This window comes from Equus caballus, chromosome 19 (genome assembly GCF_041296265.1).
Source record: "Equus caballus isolate H_3958 breed thoroughbred chromosome 19, TB-T2T, whole genome shotgun sequence".
Classification (NCBI taxonomy): domain Eukaryota; kingdom Metazoa; phylum Chordata; class Mammalia; order Perissodactyla; family Equidae; genus Equus; species Equus caballus.
The window spans coordinates 28,990,384-29,012,439 of NC_091702.1; the positions used below are offsets into that span (position 1 = coordinate 28,990,384).

The 22,056-nt window shown below is 38.7% G+C and overlaps 1 protein-coding gene across 20 annotated transcripts in view; it reads right to left on the bottom strand.

Annotated features, from left to right (window-relative positions):
• Positions 1 to 22,056, bottom strand: part of PEX5L (peroxisomal biogenesis factor 5 like) — a 213,101-nt gene that overhangs the window by 55,843 nt on the left and 135,202 nt on the right. For 11 of the 20 annotated variants that reach the window (XM_014732765.3, XM_023623345.2, XM_023623349.2 and 8 more), the window contains 4 exons: positions 21,450 to 21,561; positions 13,437 to 13,631; positions 10,423 to 10,549; positions 9,408 to 9,504 (listed from right to left, as the gene is read on the bottom strand). In XM_014732765.3, the coding sequence (XP_014588251.2) occupies positions 9,408 to 9,504; positions 10,423 to 10,549; positions 13,437 to 13,631; positions 21,450 to 21,561 (531 nt within the window). The remainder of the gene's footprint in view (positions 1 to 9,407; positions 9,505 to 10,422; positions 10,550 to 13,436; positions 13,632 to 21,449; positions 21,562 to 22,056) is intronic. The other 9 variants (XM_070243294.1, XM_005601825.4, XM_070243291.1 and 6 more) reach the window with 1 other exon arrangement.

Below are 22,056 nucleotides of genomic sequence, written 5' to 3' on the forward strand. Positions count from 1 at the left end.
AACACATGGTGTTATAATATTGGAATCACATAATACAGAAATACAAACATTTTTCTTTTTTCCCATATTCCCCTAGAGTTAAAGAGCCACCAACAACTGATATCATTTTTGGAATACTTTGCAAGCATGATGTTGCCCAAATTGGGATGGTGCCAAAATGTGTGTGAGCATGCACGCATGATTCTTCTAACAGTGGGTCTCAGCCCTGCTCATACTAAAACCAACACCCGGGTCTGACCTCCTAAAGATCTTATTTTCATTGGTCATGGTTCCAGGCATTCACATTTTAGTAAGCCTCCCCATCTGATTCTAAGACGCAGCTGTGATGCAGAACCTCCATTAGAAGGCTAGACCTGGAAACTGATATTTGAGCTTTCAGCTTATTAGGAGGTCCAGCCTCAGGTAAAAGTGTGAAAGCTGCAGAGATGGAAGGTGCCTGCTAGGTCCTTCTCCTTATAAATACAGCAGGTCTTCATGCTGAATTTTCTTTCCTTTCCCTTTCCTCTCTTGGCACACCTCTGTCTCGTGTCCCATTTTCTCAGGACATTGCTTTCCGTTAAATAATAATCACTTAGATAAAATCATATCTGATAGTGCCAACTGCTTTGTCACAATTAACAGGCAATGTGACATACATCATATACATCTTAATTTAGCTAAATGCAAATAGTTCCAGAAAACCACCCCCCCCAAAGAGTCTGCTGGAATCTAAAAAATGTTACTAATTTTTGATTTCATAAATAATAAATACGCTCTTTCTGAAGAAAATTTGTCATGGAAAATAAGAGGTGTACTTCTAGATCTTTTTTCTTTGCAGTTACATATGTATATTTATGCACCCATAGATAGAACATCATAATGTGTTTCAAAAATGTTTTTGAAACATAAATGGTATGCTATTCTGTAGTTTACTTTTTTCTACTCAACAATATATCTTGGAGAGTCTCCACATTTAGTACTTAAAGATCTGCCTCATTCTTTTCCCAGGGGTTTCTCAGTAAGTGTATTCTGTAGTTTAACAGACTTCTTTCCGTGAGCATCTAGGGTGTTTCCGATTTTCCTCCATGTAATGCTCATTTTCTTGTTCATCTTCTCGCTCAGCTGTGGGATCCGTGGGGGTACGATTTTGGCTGGTAACTGTTATAGTCTGTGTACCCAGCCCAGGGCCTGACAGGTGCTGTGTGCCCAAGGATGCCTACAGACGGCAGGATGAGGGAGCGTGCCAATAAGGGCAGCTGGGCCTTGGGAGTAGCAGGAGAGAGGCTTACGGAGACAAGTCCCGTCCCATGTGCCCCCGAGTCTCCCCATTGCTGCAGGACAGTGTGGCTCCTTGGCCTGTGGTGTGTTGGATCGCTCTTCCCGCAGGGACGCCCACCCACGACTTCTATGGGAACTACTGCAAAGGCCTGGGCCCCACCCAAGACCAATTAAGTAAAAATCTCTGGGCATGGAGTCTGGGCATTAAATATTCGAAAAGTTTGGAGTGATGCTGAAAAGCAATCGTATTTGAAAACCACCATTCTGTAGCAAAACTTTGGCCTTCACTCAGCACTTACCATCTATACAGCTCAGCTGCTTCTCATCTGTTCTCCATCATCACTGGGCCTCAGGAGGACCCCCCTCTTTTCTCATTACACAGTGGTAATATCAGGGCTCATGACATGCCAGACACTGCTCCAAGTCCTTTAGATACTATCACTCATTTTGTCTTTTCAACAACCCATGAGGTAGCTCTTATCATCAACTCCATGACATCGAGGCACAGAGAGCTTAATTAACTTGCCTAAAGTCAAACAGGTAGTAAGTGGCAGGGCTGGTGCATCGGGGCCATGCTCATAATCACTGCATTATACCGCCTCTCCTGGGAGGCTGTACTCAATTGGCTGTTTTAGGAAGCTGCAAAATATAGAAAAGCTGTTCCTCAAAGGCTCATGCATGTTGAGAGACTCAACCAAGAAGCCCTCAAGAATATTGTGGGCTGAAAACAATAATGAAGTAATTATTATGAATACTTTTGAGCATAAGCAACAGTCTGAGTCTGTGTTTTGCATTAATGAACACTAAATGTTAATTTATTGGAACATTAATTTATGTATCTCTGTGATGCTTCATTGCTGTATCCCTTGCAAACAGTAGGTACTCCATAAATAGTCAGTAAATATTTGTTTAAAATATGTTGTCAAGGAATATAAGAAGGAACGAATAAAAGGTATTTCTCTCCCCTACTCCCGGATGGTAGCTATGGGATCTCAGTCAAGATTTCTTGGTCAACCCAGGAGGCTAAGGGGGGCCTATTGGAGATTGAGAGGGGACTTGTTTTTTGTCCTGTGCCTAGAGTGGCAGAGATCTATGCTTGCAAACCCCTGCTGCCCTGGTTTTGGTGGTGGGGAAGGGCTGCAGGATGCCTTAGTGGGGTGCCCAGTAAAGAGCAAGGCCTGTGAGCAGCACAGAGGTGAGACCTCTGGAGGCATGCCTGTGGTCAGAAGAGGGAGGGAGATAAGGACATGCCCAGGCCTGCCTAGGCATTAGTGCCTCACTCTTGGGTTGGCCAGTCTCAATGGCCACCATGAACAAGCATCCTCTCTTATTCTCCAGGCCCCCGTGAAAGCTGCTACTTTCAATGCAGACATTTGAGGCAGGGTTGAGGGGAGGGATCTCCAAAAACATAAGTGAGATTGACTATCACAGATTCTGGGGAGCAGGATGTGGACTTATCTTTTCGGGGGCCACCATTCAGCCCACCACAACCCTCATCTGACACTCTTGGGTCATAATATATTTAATCAACAAATATAAAGGTGCAGATGGTTTACAACCTTTTAAAATCGATAAGTTGTTAGGATGTTACAGCCTGGTAGAGGACTTACCCTAAAGGTGATATGATACTACTGTCTTGTAGGAAATTAACCCAATCTTATATCAAACTCGGCAAATATTTCGGCATTTCTTTCATAATTGGCTATATAAATCTCTGTTCCTTAATCCTTTGCGTTTGGAACTAACTCTTTTGTCTTCCTGCTGGTTCCCTCATTAATAAAATAAGCAAACATAAATTTTAAAAAGGCAGACATAGGGTAAGAAATAAACTTTGTGCAATTATATAACAATATTATGAATGACCCATGAATGGCGGGAGGAGAAGAAAGAGAAAGCACTAATCTTTTTATCCCAAGGCAGCTCCTTTCATTAGAGGTACTTTTCACCAGTGAAATATGAGCTGTCTTTCTTGTGAAGCCTGCCCTAACCTAACTCCATCACTGTCACCGGCTTCCCTTCATCAATGTTTCACGACCCAAGCGGATTATGAATCATAGTTTGCAAAGGGCACCATATATCAGGAAGAAGAGGCAAAATCTCAGGATTCTAGACTTAAATATTCTCTCTACCGCTTGAACCAGCAAGTGTAAATAGAATCTTACTGTGCAAATGAAATTTTATTTGCTAGTACAATTACTCTTTAGGTATGTGCTATTTTCCATGTTGTTAGAAAAGCCTTAGGCTACTACTAACTCAGGTATTATCTATCTCACATTTTAAAGCTATTGATTTTGCCCGGGGAAGCGTAAATGTTATAAATATTGGCAAATACTGAATGTAAACAGAGGCAGTTTTCAAGCTGAGAATAGTATGAAACTAAAGATTCTGAAACTTTTCAGAGCACAGCAGCATGCCCAGACATGCTGGTTTAGGACTGAGGATGAAATATAGATTATAGCACATGGTGAAGATAAGACTTCCTTTCAACCAAGATTTTTTTTTTTTACATCTGATTCATTATACATGAAAACAGTAATATGGGACAACATATGTAAGTAATAAACATATAGAAGTGGTGCCTATAAACCGCAGACATTGCTTAGTACTTAACTAGAGGAATGGTCAAAGACACAATGACGCCCGTAAGATTGAGTAGCAGCTGTTATGGCAGCACGACAGCGCTATTAGTTCTCAAGCTTTAGTGGGCAGCAGAGTCGCCTGGAGGTCCCCAGACACAGATTGCTGGGCCCCACCGCCAGGGTTTCTGGTTCAGTAGGTGTGGGGGTGGGCCCCAGAATCTGCATTTATAACAAGATCTCAGTTGATTGCTGCTGCTGCTGTCTGGGGACCACACTATGAGAGCTTCTGATTTAGTTACTGGCAGTACGTGTATGGAGATGGAACTCTGGAGTTCACAAATGTACGCCGGTGCAGGCACTTCTTGTCTTTGTTGCATGATTTTGAAAAATGCTCCACAGTTACAGCGACCTCCTGGAAGTACCTCGACTTTAAAAACAGCATTTTAATTGGTTTAAGCTAATTGGATTTTAGGGTCTCACACTCTCCAGAGAAGAAAGCATTTAGTTCCCCCAGCTGTTGATTGCTCTGATCAGCACCGAGCGAAGGGTAAGAAGAATTAAATAACTGTTTAAGAAGAGTATGTTTTATTCTTTTTATTCAAAATTATGATTGTGACCAAAATTATGACTTGAAAATGACTGTATTTGTGGCTGTGGTTGTCCTAGCTTAACCCAGTTGGCTAACCTCTGTGTCAGTCATTCACATCTTCTCATGCGATTGCCTTTAGATTACTGCTAAAGATCTCCCACCAAAATACATTGTACAAAAGCTCAGGATCTTTTCAAAAGAAATTGAAGGAGACAAGCGATCTGCTTAACTGTAGAAAAGAAAAACATCTACAGCAACTAGGAGACCTTGGGTGACAGTATAACATAGTCATTAAAAGCATGACCTCTGGAGTCAGGCTGCCTGGGGGCAAATCCTGGCTTACCGTTTGCCATTGGTGACCTTGGACAAATTACTTAATCTCCCCAATCCTCGGTATTCTTATCGGCAAAGTGTATATTCACTTGCAGAGTCCATATAAGAATTGAGTACAATAATCATGTAAATACACACACAGAATGCTCAGTACACAGGAAGTGCTCAATAAAACTTGGCTTTTGTTATCATCTTTCTGGTTAGTGCTTATCAGCTGTGACTTTAGAAATTCATTAAAAAAAATCTGTGTTTAGAGCACTTTTGTAAGTGGTTAATGGAGGCCAGCTGGATCCTTACACTGGAGCAGATAACATCTACCTCACTGAGACGGGCAGGATTTTTTTCCTTAATCAATCAACAGACATTTATCGTTGAAGATACACAAAAAAAGCTGTAGCTTATGTGTCAAGAGCAAATTCCTAGAGATTTGTGCTAGGCAGGCAGCATACGGTTCCAATCTCCCTCCAACTATGAAATTCTATGTTGTAGAACACCAAGGAAAATCAGTGCTGATTTTGAAAAGGGATGGACAGTCTACTGTCAGGCATAACCAAAAATTATTTTTGAAACTAGCTTCAAAAATGATAAATGAATAAAATTTTGTCTTTTTAGTTTTTCCATGCTTTAGTCAGCCATTAGCCTCTACTATCAAATTGGTAAATTTGACAACCATTGTTCTTTCTCCTTTTTTGTTAGTATTCTCTTACGTTTTCATTGCAACAAGTATTTGTTGAGTACCTACTATGTGCAGATTTCCTACTAAGCTGAAAGTGATCTTTCAGATTTCTTTCCTTCCTTCTTGCCTTCCTACTGTCCTTGTCTTTCTACCTTCTTTTCTTCCTTCCTTCCTTCCTTCTTTGCTTGCTTCCTTTCTCATTGGTAGCTCACTGTGTATCTCGGAGGGGAAAAGGGATATTGATGTGGCTCCTTCAACATCTTCCAATAAGCAAAACCATATTTATAGTGTATGATCTAATTGTTTCTATTAGACATAAAGGTCTTGATACTTCTTATAACCAAACTCCTCTTTCTAACTTTTTAACTGCTTTGCTTATGGCCTTATGGATGGTAGACACTCAACCACATTTGTTGAATTGAAGTGGAATGAAATGGCAGCCATCAGCATTTGTAAGAGTAAGAGGGTGAGAATGAATTTGGGAGGGGAGGCACAAAAGTGTATATGGCCTCAGATCAGATGATAATTCTAATTTATCTTACAAAGTTTCTGGAAGAAAGTGATAACTATTCTTTAAAATCACTTAGCTCATGTTAACTCTACAAACTTAAGTAATAATCAGGGCTTGCCATGAGAAAGGAAACAGATGGTTTGTGAGTTCTTTCAGGCAGATAAGCTTGATGTGGCTGATACGAGGTGGTGTGTGCTTAAGAACAAGGGCTTTAGAAGCTGATGCGTGTGATAGGAGGGCTGGAGCCTCTTCTCCTCAGCTTCTCCATCTTGGGAAAATTACCTCTGCTCTCCAAGATGCATTTCTCTTCTAAGAAATGGGCATATTAATTCCCAAGATTATTAAAACCATTTCAAATAATATGTTAGAATATCTCATATTACACACTTTATGTGTAATAAATAAAGTGTGTAAGATGACAGCTATTAACATGCATTTCCTTTTGCATTACTGCTTAAAAAATTTAGAAAACATATCTGCACTTATATCTTAAAGTTTAAATTGTTCTGGTTTGGGATACTGCCAATTTGATGGAATTATGAGTGTGTGGAAGGAAGCTGTGCCAAAGTCAGCAAAATAAGAGAGTTCCATGATTGTGACTAAGAATTTGGAGAGCCTAGCTGCCACACATTCTTGTGAAGTCCAACTCAGGTTGGCAAGAGCCTGCCTTGGAGCTCTCCTTCCAGTGTCCGGATTTGAAAAAGAAATGCTTGAACCATCACTCTCCAGCAGAAGTTGGGTTCTTTTGCTTTTGCCTCACCACTATCTCAAGCCATTTAAGGAAAAAGCTAATTTTACATCATTGCCTTCTGCGTTTTTCTCCAATTCTTCAAATGTTTTCTAATTTTTCAGATTGCGTGATTTCTTTAAACAATTAACTCCAAGGAATACTAATTACACAGTTTGCATAAGTGTCAAGAAACTTTATTCTTAAATATATAGAGATTATATAATTTATTATAATCTGCCACTCTGATTAGTGTATTCAAAAACAGTATTTGAAAGAGACTAGACTAGTTTTTCCCCATCTTGAAAAGAAAATGAACTCACAGAATTTTTCTCATTGTGAATTTCGATTCTCTTTGTGATTCTGAAATATGATTTTTAAACAAGGCTTGTAAATAGCTCCTCACCTGTTGACCCTAAGATAATTTATGTTGACTTGAGAGAGAAGATAACCTTTCCTTGATTTTCCTGTGAACGATTTGAGAGATAGTGGAGCAGTAACAAGTTTTGGTGAGCTGGAATTGTTTACTTGAATGGTTTGCAAGTCAGTTTTAAGTTGAATTTTTATACTACCTTCATCACCTTATCTATGTAAAGAGATCATATATTTAAGAGTAGTATGCTACTAACAGTGAAAACATCTTTCTGGCTTTTATTACAAATAGATTAATCAGTGTATTCTCTTGCTGCTGCGTTGGAGTGACTTGGTATTTCAGATGATTAAATCCCAATTAACCATAGGCTGGAATTAAAAACTAACAGATTATGAATTTCCTTAGTTTAGGCAAATCTTGATAAGTAATCATGCAGTGTTTTTAAAAAATCAAATGAAGGGATCAATTCTTTACAAATAATTGGTAACCTTCTAAAAAGATTTGCTACGATTTATCTAGACCGAGAACTGTCACAGTGCATTTTAAATTATGTCGTGGAGGAAAATATCAGAAATCTCATACAAATTTTCCAAAGCACATGGTGTTTGCTTAAAGGCACACTGGTGGATAAGTGGAAGGACAATCTGCTGGGATGAAATCAGACAACCAGCAGGAGAGTAGCAGTCACCGGAATAGTAAGATAAATGAATGTGGGTCTTCATGGCAACCAAGGACCCCAGCTGATCTTCCACTCCTCCAGCTCAGAGTAGAGCAGCCCCGTTGTGCCAAGTCTCCCCTGCTGCAGGAGCAAACATTCTAGTGCTACATTAAATCGTTCCAAGGATTCTAGTTTACGAAACAGTACCAATTACTTTAGCCGAGTCTAAATCTCAAATGCACTTATTAAGAAATGTTTCTCTAATAAATGTTATCAATTTGCTTTTAAGAAAGATACATTTAGAATGAACATAGAGGAAGAAAATACATTTTCATGCTATATTTACAATTCATTAAGCTTCCTAGGGTTATTTGTTCTGGAAGTTAGTTGACTTGTTTTCCAGCAGAGTTCTGGGCGCACCCCTCTCTTGTGAAGGGTGAGCTGTTTGTGGGGGTGCTATTAATGCCCTAGGAAGGTTTCCAGAGACTCTGCATTTCCTCAACATTTCCTCTCTGTGTCCTCCTCCTCTCTGCCACTTACTAGTTGTGGGTGCAGAGACAAGTTTCTTAATCTCACTGTTCCTTGGCTTCCCCTTCTATAAAATGGGAGTAATAAATGAACTTACCTCATAGAGCCATTTGTTAGGTTCAAATGAGTAATAAATATTAGCAGACCTTATCAAAGCATTCAATAATACTTGCTATTATCATAATTATCCCTTTATCACACCTCAAACAATATATCTCCCCTCTTAGTTTAAATACCTTATCTAGTAAACTCAAGAAAATTTCTCTTGCTCACTTTGTCTCACTTATTTTCAAGGAGATTGTAGAGTGCGTGAATGTGGACACATTTCTTAAGAGATCTTCGTAGGTTTAGATCAAGACTGTACCCTTGTAAAGGGTTTGAGTGAAAGAAAAGATTGAGACAGACTTTGGCCTTCTTGGCACAGTCTTAACCATAGGAAAGAACTAGTTATCGACAAACCGGTTATCCTGGAGTCGAGAGCCAAGTAGTGGACAGACAGTTCTGGGTCACACCCCACTTTCACCAGTGATTGGTTGGGTGCCCCAGAAAAGGGATTGTTGACTTCACCAGGACTCTCTAAAAGATCTTTAAAGTGAGGCTAATAATAATTCACAGGATTATTTGAGTATTAGCTATAACATGTGAAAAGCACAAAGTAAAGTCCCTTATGCTTAGTGGGTACTCACAAACGGTAGCTCTGAGTATTATCATTACTGCTAATATTATAATTATTCATCCCTTAACATAAGGTATATTTTAACGTGACAGTTAGGATCCTGATATATAAGTACCTTGTTCCACAGGGTATGGATGTGAATGAACACTCAGGATGTAATTTCCTCTTCTTTGTGTTCTGTTACATAAGTAGTGCTAATACTGGAGTAGAACAGATTTTATATGGCAAAATAACAGAACAGTAAATGGAAGAACAAGGAAAAAGTGCTACGTACACAGTGAATTAATCAACACATTTCCAGCCAAGTATATACATATATATAATATATGTATATACCATCAGTGATTTTAAGCATTGAGATGGATACTGAATAAAAAAGCATATGAAATACAAAATGCAGAAAAAAGGTCAAACTTTTTTGTGCAAAATTTAAGCAAAATATATATGATAGAAATTATCTATCAGAAAATATAGGTTGATTGAAGAATCATTTTTGTTACCTGTGTTGGAGGCACTAATCCCAGCTCAGAAGCTGACTCAGAGTTGAGGGCGCTTTTCCCAGCACTCAGTTCTGGTTGGGACCTGTGTTCTGAGGACCTGTAAGGGATGAATGCAGGAAATCAGTGCACCTTGAGAAATAAATTCAGCTAGAAACCCAGCCAAGGAACCTAGTTAACTTGGATCATTGAGAGCCATGGTAACAAAGCTCTCATCAGAATTTTGATGAAAAAGATAAACTTTATATATTTCTATTATAATGACAAGGTTCGGAGTGTAAGTGGCTGCAATGTACTAAGTGTTACTGTCTCTGGTTGATTTAGAGTTTAGTTTAACTATGTGCAAAAAGTAAAGAAATGCAATAAAAAGTAAATAAATGTTTTCGTTACAGGAAGTTCTGCTTTATTGAAAAGTATCTTTTTGGGGAGGGGAGCTTCTCACAAAGTGTCTCAGATGTGATTTGATCTTTATATAGAATTTGAAATGTCATGATCAATGGAAATGTGTCAGGGGCAACAGGAGACTGAAACAGGCTGCCCTTTAGGAAGCTTTAAAAACATGGTAAAACTCAGGAGGCCAAATTTTCTCATGGGCATCCACGGATTATTCTTAATTAGTGCTTTATCTGACAATAGATCATTAAGAAAGTCAGAAAAGGTTACCTGGGTAACCAGAAAAATTTAATTTAACTATCATTCATGTAATATATTGAATACACATGCATATGTAAACACATGAATGCACCTATTTTGATTGATAAGCTCAGTTACACATTCAGAGAATTATCAACAAATATTGAATTACGAACCTACCAAAATCCTTATTGGCTGAATATTTGACAACTCAGATGAATTAATTTAGTTTGTAGATGCCACAATAATTAATATTGATATACAGGTGGTTACAATGACACAAAGTGTCTGGATTGACTTAACTCATTGGTTACTTCAGTACATGAGAGAAATAGCCACACAGTTGACACATAAAAGGCCATTTTCTGATATTAAAATATCTTACCATAAGAGTTCTTTTGATCCAGTTCTAGATGAGCATGATTTTCTCTCTGCCATTGGGTGTCCCTTGCTATTTTGATCTCCATGAAACTTAACATCATCCCATTTTTCCAGTTGTGTTTGAATGTCTGCTAAGGAGAGAGGAAGGGAGTGAGGAGGAAGAGGGAAAATATGAGGTACAGACAGAAGAGAGATTAATTAAGACTGAGAATTCTCATACAAGCAAACTTGACTCAAATGATGCTCTCAAAACCCAAGACAAAAGGTTGCATGCAAAGTAATTAAAACATGTGCAGCTAAATAAAAATGAGACCTACTAAGAGAAATTGGGTTGCTTTCACAGCTAAATAACCTTGAATTTATTTCAAGAGCTGTGTGCATTCTTAATTCTGGATATGATCCCATGGGCTCTGATACAGAAGGAGCATATGGACTAGTATCCTATCAGCCTCCAGCTAATGCTTTGAGGCTTTTCAGCCATGTTTCTAGAGAGAAATTCTGTTTAAAGAGAAGAACCTTGTTGTTAAAAGGAAGTGGAAAGAAGCTGGAACGCTCTTCACAGCTTTTGTATAGACTGCTTAATTTGTCACCAAAGGAGGGAATTTATAATGGGGATAGAGAGAAAGGAGGCAAGGGAGAAAGCCAAGAGAATGGTAGAACTGTTTTCTCCCTGTGGCTTAATTCTTGCAGATAAAGAATCTGGCTGGGTTCTCTCTCATTAACAGGTGTGTGACTGCAAACAAGCCACTTAAACAACCTTAGGAGTCAGTGTTTTCATTTATTAAAAATAGGCTTGCAGTCCATGTCCTCTAAAGTTCTTTAATTACTTTCGTGACTTCTTCACGGGGCATTTTTTCAAAAGCAGAGAAATGAAATTTTCATTTACAGGTTTATTGTGCTATATTGTAATGTATTTAACAATATATCCTTATTTCAAATGTAAAAATTTCATTTATTCATTTGTACAGTTGACTAAACACATTGATGGTAAGGAAGTGTTGGAGATACTTATAAAGTTTTCCTCCAGAGAGACAGGCCTCAAAGAGGGATGTGGCAGGGGAGAGGAGATCCTGTGCATGCGACTGGTTTGAACAATGTGTTGGTTCTCTTCCCTTTCTCAATGATCTATCCTTGGGTGATCGCATCCACACCCATGAGTGTCACATCCATTCATAGGCTTCTGATTTTCAAGTCTCCATTTCCTGTTTGGCTCCCTTTCCCAAGTTCTAGATCTATATATTTATCAGTCTGTTGGACATCTCCACAGAGAAGTCCCACAGTTTCCTCAAATATAACCAAGTCAAAACTAAACTCGATAGTTTCTGCCTTGACTTCCTCCTTCCCTCCTTCCCCTCTTGTGTCCCCATCACAGAGTTTGGCACATTCTATATGTCTTCCTTGCTGGCATACACATTCACTCAGTCCACAAGTCCTGTTTTAATTTTTTTTGAATCTGTCCCCCTCTCACTATCCCCTCTGTCATGTTCTTAGGTGTCTGTACTGGTCTCTGCCTCCATTCTTTTCTCCACACACCTACTAGAGAAGAACTTTTCTAAAATAGAATCTGTTGATGTCACTCCTTTGAGTAAAATCCTTCAACCATGCCCTCTCCCCAAACACATGCATGACATCCGAGAACTTCCATTATGACTTTCAGACTTATTTCTCACTACTCTACCATTCTTGAATACTACTGCAATACTTGTATGTGCTTGAAAAGACATCTTTCTGTGTTTGTCTATTTGTGTGTGTGAATCCCTTTCTCTTCTGCATCAGGAATAGGCTGCCCTTCTCCCCACCTCTCTCTGATTTGTATTTTTCATCTGGCAAATCCCTACTCATCCCTCAAGACTCTTCTCACATAGTACCTCCTATAAGACACCTTTTACAACCCCCTGGCTGGGTCAGGGGCTCTATGAAGCTGTTCATGTAGTAACTAACCTGGGCTTCTCTTTATGGCAGCATATAGTTCATAGTTTATTAAAATCATTTAATCATTTTTCCATGTCCCCAGTAGACTCTAAACTTACTAAGGGGCAGAGAGCTTATGTTATTTATGTTTGTATTCCTGAATTTTTTTGTATTCTTATTAATTCATGACCATCTAACATGTACATATTACAGTGCCAAGCGATTTCACATAGATATCCCATTTAATCTCTATAACCTTGCAACTACATTACTAATATGCTTATTTTATGAATATTCACCCACAAATATGTGTACTTGTACACACCAGTCAGTCACAATCTGGAGAGATATGTATTCCCCTTGGCTTTCTGAAATACCTGCCATATTTCTTTCTCCTGAGAAAGGAGAGCTTAATTTGACTGGTTCCATGAGCTGAGGTGACGGTCTCCTTTCTCAGGAAGCTGTACAGTAGATAAAAGTATGGGCTTTGAAGTTATTTAGAGCTAGGCTCAAATTCCAGCTCTTCCTCACACTAACTGAGATCTTAGGCAAGTTATTTAATTTTGAAATCTGGTTCCTCAATTATATCAAAGAATTGTGGTGAGTTAATGGGCTAATACATGTCAGTTGTGTAGCTCAGTTCTGGACATTGTAAGCCAGCAATAAATGGTACCTGTTATGATTGTATCAGACGTATCCCCATGCATGTTACACATTACTGTTCCATCTAGCTGTTTCTGGACCTTGGGTTAGAGTTTTCTCTCTCTTTCCACTATCTCTCTTCCTCTCTAGACTGAATGCTCCTAGAGAGTAAGATTCATGTCTTAATTTTATGTGTAACTCCAGTGCCTAGTATAATGTCTACCATTTATCAAGAACTCAATACATGTGGTTTGAATAAATAAATGAATGAATGCACATCAATTATGCAAAGTTGAGTTCCCCAGCTGCTATTTAATCCAAGCAAAACGAAGTGTGTCCTGCCCTGTTTCTTAGATAGAATTCATCTTTTCTACTGCTTTGCCCACGGTTTTAATGTCATTTGTGGAACTTCCTTGTTGTTTCAAGGCAAGGGTGAGCATCAACAGACACAAGCTATTGCCTTACCTAAATCTAAGGCTGACGTCTCCGGGCCTCGGAGGGGCTGGCCTCTCTGCTCACCATCTGCACTGATGAGGTCAGATCCATCAGCCTTTTTCTTGAGGGATGAGGTTTTCGATGAGGCCTCCAACTTCTTAGCTTTGGTTTGGGTTTGAGAGACAGGTTCACTCAGGTCAAGGAGATCCAAGCCTGTGGTCAAAACTATCAGAGACCGAAGAGGTTATGATAAGCCCACTCATTATCCTGAAATTATTTTTTAAAAATAGGTTTCAGTTTGCTACAGAAGGATTTTGTGCTTGTAGTGCAGGTTAGAAGCACCAAATTAAATTAAGTCACCAATGATTTATGAAGACAGTTTGTATTTAGACTGGGAAGTTTAGAGTGGCATGCCCTCCTTTATTTGGCCTGGTACAAATCCACAAGATAGGAGCTGGACCAGCCTCCCAGTGATGAAGGTTTGAATGAAATTAACACGATAAAATTGAATCCGAGTTCAGGTACTATTTACTTAATGGCTTTGCTTTATTTATAGAGAGGTTTATTTTAGATTGCAGCTTTTCCAGAGAAGTCAATCTATCATATTCAGAAACATATTTGCAAAACAGTTATGAGGAAGATTTGGTGAAGTTTCTAAACATCTTTGTGTACTAATTTTAAACTACTAAAGTATAGAGAGTATTAAAGATTGCTGTTAATCATCTTTTATTTAATTAAGCTGTTCAATCAGAAAATGGCTCCCTGTTTGGTTTCACACTAGAGAGGTATATTATAATCCACAGTTGATGATTAGGTCCATATGTTAATACCTCTGCTGCTTAATATGCAAATTTAAATTTCAACATAGCAAACCATAAAATGGTTACACTTTTATTTCCTAGCAGGTTGATTACATTGTATTAAATACTCTAATGAGGGCAGAAATAATAATTTGTTTAAATGCAAACTAGGAGAATGAGAATTAAAAAGGCAAGCTTTGTAAGTCTTCCTTTTTCTCTCTCTTATGGTGCAAGCAACTGGTGTTTGACTAGCCCATTGTGAGAAATGGAAGATTTCGATTAGAGAGGGGCCCTCTGCCTCACCTTTCCACCAGCCCTGGCACCTGAGAGGCTGGCTTCTGAACCAGCCTGGTGGCTGCCGGGCCTGGGATCTCTTCACCCAGCCAACTTACAAAAGCCACCAAAATGACAGAGAAACTCCTTGTGTTAACCCTCCCTGGCACCATCTACAACAACCACTGCCCCACTCCTCCTCTGATCTCCTGGCTTTTCCTCTTGGTAGGGAATGGATTTTTGCTGATGCCTCAACACTCTTCCATCTGCTTCCTCCTTGCACTCACCGCAGGCTTAGGGCTCAACTGAGCTCACAACCAAGATTTCTGTAGTACTGCATGGCCCTCATGAGCTAACCAGCCCTCTGGGATCCTTAGGATAGTGTGTCAAGCTTTACTCTCAATAATCTTGTTTTCTGATTTCAATTACAAATCACAGTGGTTGGATGTTGATGGTGAAGTGGGAAGACCCGGTTCTACCACTGCTTAGCTGTGTGACTTGGAGTAAGTTTCTCGACCTCTCTGAGTTTTAATTTCCTCATCTGAAAAATGGGGAATTAATAGTCTGTCTTTTAGGTATGATATGAAGGTTACATGATCTTATTTGTAAATTGAATGTGTAAAGTGCCAGGCATACAATAGGTACTCAATAAACGTTATTTCCATTCTTTGGTGGCCAATTTGTGATGTTTTTCTTTCCTTTTCCTTTATCTCCTATTTTCCCTGCTCCTTTCTATTTTTGGCAAGAATCAGATCCATACACTGAAAGAAAGAGGAAAGCCCACCGGGAATAAAATGGAGGATGAGACAAAGATATTGGCTCTACAGAAGATGCTATGAAGTAAATTTATCATAAAAAGGCCTGAAAGCGTCAGCTTATCCCATTCGAGTCTTTCTGAGATGGGAGCCACTTTCCAACGCTAAGATGCCCTGAGATAGGAGTGTTTTGTGGCTAGCAAGTACTTGAATGTGGAAGAAAGAAGTGGCTTTCAGAGCTAAGCTGCCTGCCTTTATGTCTAAAATTTAAGCACGGCAAGCAGCCAAGATATGCTAGGATGCCACACATTTCATACCCTTTGAACGTTTACACAGAAATTTCCAGGCCACGTTACATTGGCAGAGATCCTAGGCCCACTGTGATTTCCTTATAACAGAAAAAAGTCTCTGGAATGCCATACATATCTTTTTACTAATTGTACAAACAATTAGGAATTAGTCATTTGCTCCCAGACTTCCTTTAGAAGCAAATTATATAGGAATCATCTACTTGCACACAGGAAGTATGTTTGTTACAGAATAATAACTGGTGAGTATTAATTTAATTCTATATCTGCTTCTCACCATTCAGAATAAATGAATTACTAAAAGAGTGAATTGCGAATTCAAACTTGGCTCAGTACCGTTCCTCTCCCCTCCGAACTGTCCTCGGCATTTCCTGTGTTTGTTCTTAGCCCTCTGTTCCTTTGTTCTTTTCCCAGCAAATGTGAAACAAATGCTTGGCACACACAAAAGGCCTTATTTGTTACCCAGTTGATGAAGGGGTGGTTTGGAGGTTGAACAGCAGGCTTTGAAGCGGAGAGAGTCCTTGAGGACCACAATTTCAAAAGCATAGAAGGATGGGTGCAGCCTTTTACTTTCGGGAGGAAGACAAATCGCATTTTAGCGTGTGTGTGTTTGTGTGTGTGTGTGCACTCTAGTTAAGACTTGAAAATAAAGGGTCTCACTGTTCCACATGGGCTTCAAAATAGCATACTTTGGCATGGAAGGGGGTACCTGCTCTGCTGATTTTCTTAACCCAGTTTTAAAGATTCTCTTAGGCACATGGAAGTTTGGGTTCCAGAATCTGTGTGTTTAAATTAAGATAACAACCTCTTATAGTAGATGTGAAAATGTGTGTGTGCAAGTGTATATGTGGGCATGTTTGTGTGTGTGAGAGAGAGAGACACTTGAAGATGTTATGCTGCTGGCTTTGGAGATGAGGGAGGGGCCACAAGCCAAGGAATCCAGGTGCCCTCTAGAAGCTGGAAAAGGTAAGGAAACAAACTCTCCTTTAGAGTCTCCAGAAAGAATGCAGCCCTGCCAACACTTTGATTTTAGGACTGTTGACTTCCAGAATTATAGAATAATAAATCTGTGTTGTTGTAAGCCACTGAATTTCTGGTCATTTGAGTCAGCAGCAAGAGGCAAGTAATGCAGCTGGAAGGTCGTTGTCCATCCCGGGAGTCAAACACAGGCTCCATCACTCCGAAGCTTGTGTCTTCACCACTCCTCTCCTATCTGAACCTGGAGGCAATGTGCTGACTCTATTGATGTGCCTTTTATTTTCTTGTTTGTTTGTTTAGCTCCCAATTATTTGGCAGTTTGAGTAGTCTGAGGCATAACTTAAATAGTTGACAATCACAGAAACTTCTTTTATTTGGATAACCCAACTCTGTTGGGTGGAGTTTCCTGAAGATGGAGGATGTAATATGGCATGTATTTGCTTCCATCTATCTCAAGAACACCTGATTGAAGATCACAACCTATTGAGCTGGAAAGCTCCCACAGGGCACTGAAGATGTTTATAAATACTAGATTACCCGGGCCCTAGGAGGTGAGGTTGCTTAAAACGATTAGAATAAAATAGCATCTACTTTGAAGCACTGATTTTATACTTTGATGATAAACACAATGCTATTAACACCACTACCGTATAATGAGCCTCAGATTTTTAGTGAATTTCTGTAAAGGAATCCACATGGGGTGCTTAGAGAGGACAGATCATGGGACAATCCTGACTAGCGCAGTCACAGAACGTGCCACAAAGAGCTGATGGCATCTCTGTTCTGCTTTGTAAGCTACTCTGGCATTCCAGAAAATATGGTATTTCTTTAATATGATGGCTATAAAGCAAAGTCCTTTAGGAAGGATATTGCCAGTGACATCAAGTAAATAAATTGGACTTAAATAATGAAACCAACTTTTGCCTTTTTATTGGAAGATGTAATTAAAGCTACTTCCCAAATTTCTAAGTTCTCTCCAGAGACATGCCATTGGATTTATGGATACTTGGGCTTCACAAGAATGTATTTTGTAAATAGTACACTAATCTTGCTGTTGAGATATTTAATTAGGCAGCTGTGATGGGATTGTGAACTTTGTTAAGGGTAGCTCTCCTCTTATATATAAGGGTCTCATATAGGTATATGGGTCCTATATCAAGGAGCAAGATTATTTTTTTAAACCTTGAAAAATATTTCTTCTACAGTAACTGTCAACCTAATGGCTCGTTTATGGATAAAGTTCTTTTAGATTATGTAGATTGATAAGTGCAAACTAAGGACTCCTGTTTTTCTTGCTCTTTAGAAAAGAGCTTTTCCTGTACTTGACATATATTAGATTTTTTTTGGAGATTACAGACCAACAAGTTATTATTGCAAGTTTTATGGTAATTACTTGTCCTACAATATAATCACTATCTTAAAATATTTTATTATCTAGTTACTTTCAAAGCATTTGATATATGCACCTGTGTATAATATATATTTATTTGCCATTTTAAAATCAAGGATACTTAATCTTGGCCTACCGACCACCGAGGGATACAGTTTGAGAGGGCCAAGGAATTAGCTACTTCTCTAGATTATGGATGAATTAAAGGTAATTTAGGATATTAATGGCAAAAACGTGTAAAACACCCTTATTGGACAGCTTGAAATTATGTTCATTGGATGACAAAAAGTTAATCACAATGTAGAAACAAGTCGAAAGCAAAAAAGATAATTGAAATACTTAAGAGAAAAATATAATTTAGAACTTCCATGAAGCGGAAGATTAATATGTTCTATTAGGTTAGTAGAGAAAAAACCTCATCATTTGACTGAACTTTGGAAGAGATAAATTTCCTATGTTTTTTACTCTGTGTTAATTTACACAAGAAATATATTCCTTAAACATTTAAGTAAATGTCAAGATGGTGGCACACTGGCTTTATTTTTCCATTGGAAGAAAATGCCAAGTATAAATCCCTCTCATCTGGATAGAAAATTCTTCAAATTTCTCCTTGATTGACTTGGTACAAACTTGAAGCAGGTTTTCTGCCATATTTTGCATCGAGATTGTTTAATATCCATTCCTTATGTGTAAAGATATACATAAAGCCTAAGATGAAACAGAGCCTTAATGTTCAAAGACTGTTCTGATATCTCTATGTAATTTCATACTATTCTATAAAATGACAATGTTCCATTTAAAATTACTATTTTTTATTAACAATTTGAACATAAAATGATAACTTTACGTTTTGCCCAGAAGCTTTAGCTAAAAATTATTGGACCAAATTAGAATTCTTTCCAAGGTATGCTATAATTTTCCCTGTTTAAAGATGTATAATAATGTGAATTATGTTTTATCTTGAGATATAGACTGTGGGTTTTGTAATAATTTGAAAAAAAGTATATTCTTCAGGGATTAAAAAAATATAGTGTTTCTGCCTTGAGATATACTTTTAAGATTAGAAAACATCATATCAAACAAGAGTCTTCCTTCAGAATAAAAATCTGTGTGACGTGGATGCACTGAAGGCCGAGGCTGAAGAAAGAAAAATCTACAGTCTCAAAATACCAGTTTTCCTGACCCCCTACTGTAGAGGGTGTTATGGGTTGAATTGTGTCCCCCAAGATTCATATGTTGAAGTCTCAACCCCCAGTACCTCAGAATGTGAATTTATTTGTAAATAGGGTTGCTGGAGATGCAATTAGTTAAGACGAGTCAGATTGGAGTAGGGGCCCAATATGTCCTTATAAGTGTCCTGGTGTCTTTGTAAGAAGGGGAAATTTGGACACAGAGTGACATGGACACAGGGAGAATGTCATGTGAAGATCGGAGTTACGCTGCCACAAGGCAAAGAACTACCAGAAAGTAGAAGAGAGGCCCAGAACAGATCCTCCCCGAGCACTTTCAGAGGGAGGATGGCCCTGCCGACACCTTGATTTTGGACTTCTAGCTTCCAAGATTGTGAGACAATAAATTTCTGTTGTCTAATCCACTCCGTTTGTGGTATTTTGTCATGGCAGCCCTACGAAACTAACACAGGAGGCAATACTGTAGATATTGGGATTGTAAGAAATTACACATTCTGTAGGCTTTTTTCCTCCAATATTTCACAGGTCTCTCTTTTACATGTTAGAAAAGTCTGGGTGAAAAGTAATTTTTGAGTCAAATATTGTGTTGCTTTCTCTGGTGGGCCCTTCCTGAGTGACGTAGTTTTAGCATCAGTGAGAACTGGAAAGTGCAGAGGGCACTAGAATCAAGAGCTGAGAGTTCTATGCTTGGCAGCTTTTTCCTAGAACAGCAGGAACTTCTCAGTGCATCCAATTCTCACGGGTTTTCCTGCAGTTAGAGACACAAGACTCCTCTGTGTTTTTCCGGAGGTAGCGCTCTAGTTTTGGAGGGGTGAGCTCCAGTTTCATAGATAAGTAGTATGAATCTGATTTGATAGCATCTGAACTTGTTTAATTTCCTGCCTAAAATGTACCAAGTAAAATTTTATTTGCTTGATTACTTCAAGAGATAGTTGAATTTAGATAATGATTGCTTTGGTGTGATGTAAGAAAGTTAATGCATTGGAAAAGGAAAGCATTGGGTATACTGTTTTTTCAGCTGATATCTAACGTTAATGGTAACATCTGTAAGAGCTTACATGGTGTTAGGCACTTGCATAGATTGCTTCATTTCATCTTCCTAAGTAAGCCATGAGATACAGCTCTTACTATTATTAGAGAGATGAGGAAACAGACAGTTAAGCAACTTGCCCAAGGACACAGAGCTAAGTGGCAGAGATGGGGTTTGAAATCATGAAGTTTGACCCTGGAGACTGCAGACTACACTCCTCCATAAAGTGCCTCTATTCTGTGTTACTCTTTTTGTTTCACTTTTTAGCATTTAAAAAAAAATCACAATTTCCTTTACCTGTAATTTTCTTCATTCACTTAAAAGTATAATGAAAATACGTCAGGCCACAGCAAGCTGAGGACGTGATGGCAAAACGGAAGGACTTGAACAAGACAGTATGTGATTAGCCTCTTCTTTCTCTGTTAAATTCTCTCCCGCAATCCAACACAACCTTTGTTCTTTGATTCTAAACATCATATTTACATCCTTATTTAAACAACGTGCTTTTGAATGTGAATGCTGACTGAATGGAATCAATGCAGAAAGGCTGCCTCTGATCCAGAACGTGAAAAGTAGCTTGAGTGCAGTCTTGTGTCGCTCCCTCAGGCTGGGCCCTACTTAAGTGACTGAGTTTTAGCATCACTGAGAACTGGAAAGTGCAGAGGGCACAAGAGAAGGCGTGATTCATACCAGTGGCATCCTGCATTCACTCATTGGATGAATACTTACCCATGCCTATACGGGCCTATAAAGATGATAGCTTACCGTTTGAGTATGTTTAATTCCAGAAGAACGTTCAAATAAATTGTTGTAAGAGGTAGCAAATGACACATTTACATGACAGCAAAATGAAATCGGCTCTATAATATCCCAAGTCTCTAAGACGTTTTAATTGTCATTTCAATCCACTTGAAGGGGATGCCTACGTTTTAATTTTACAGGGCTTTTGTCATACAAAATATTTCCAGTCAGAACCTGAAAAACCTTGCTCTGAAGTAGCAAGTAGCTTTTGTTTTAAAAATTTCCTAATGTGATGTGACAAGATGGGAAGATGTAAATATGAAAATATGCATAGGAGAATGATTCATTGCTAATAGTGGTACACTGATGTTTAGCAAAATTGGTTGGGTAATATACATCGCAGTTTCTTATATAATGAAAAGTGATTTATTGGTTTATGCTGAATAGTACATGCTCTAAAGTTTCATTTGGTTGCAAACATTATTCTCTACTTAAAATGCATTGTGGAGAGAAAATGTGCCTTTTACTATAGCGAAAATTAACTCTTCCTGGAGATCAGTTAAAAGCGAAAGAATTACCGGCTGTGTTGGACGTTACTGGCCTCGCTATTGCCTCCGATTTGGTTTCACAAAGAAAGTCATCGATGGAGGGACTCAGAAGGGGTCTGCTTTCTTGCTGTTCATTCACCAGCTGAGAACAAATGAACACAGGTGTCAAAGGGCTTTGTTAAACTGCAGAATCAGATGAATTAAAATGCAGCCTTGCAACAAAATGAGAATAGCAAGCCTACCAAAAAATAAATAAATCAATAAATAATGGGATGGGGCAAGAAAAAAAATACTAAGGGATGGGGAATGAGCCTTTTAGCACTGTCAATGTATTTTTGATGCAGCCAACTTCAATTTTTAAAGCTCAAGCCTTTTTTTCTCCTCCTAGAACAGTTTTAGAGTTATTGTCTAATTTCAAGGTGTAGAAAATGACATCTATTGAATCACAGCTCCTAAGGAGCAGGCCTGGTTTTCACATGGACAAAAAGCTCCTACTGAGACCTGGAACACTGGTTTCAGATGTTCTGGTTAGGATGGTCAACCAGTGTTACGTGGTAAATGCACACACGCCGATCTATGTGTGTGTAGATAAACACTCTCCTTTTCTCCCTCTCTTAAAAAGCCCAAGTCACACACA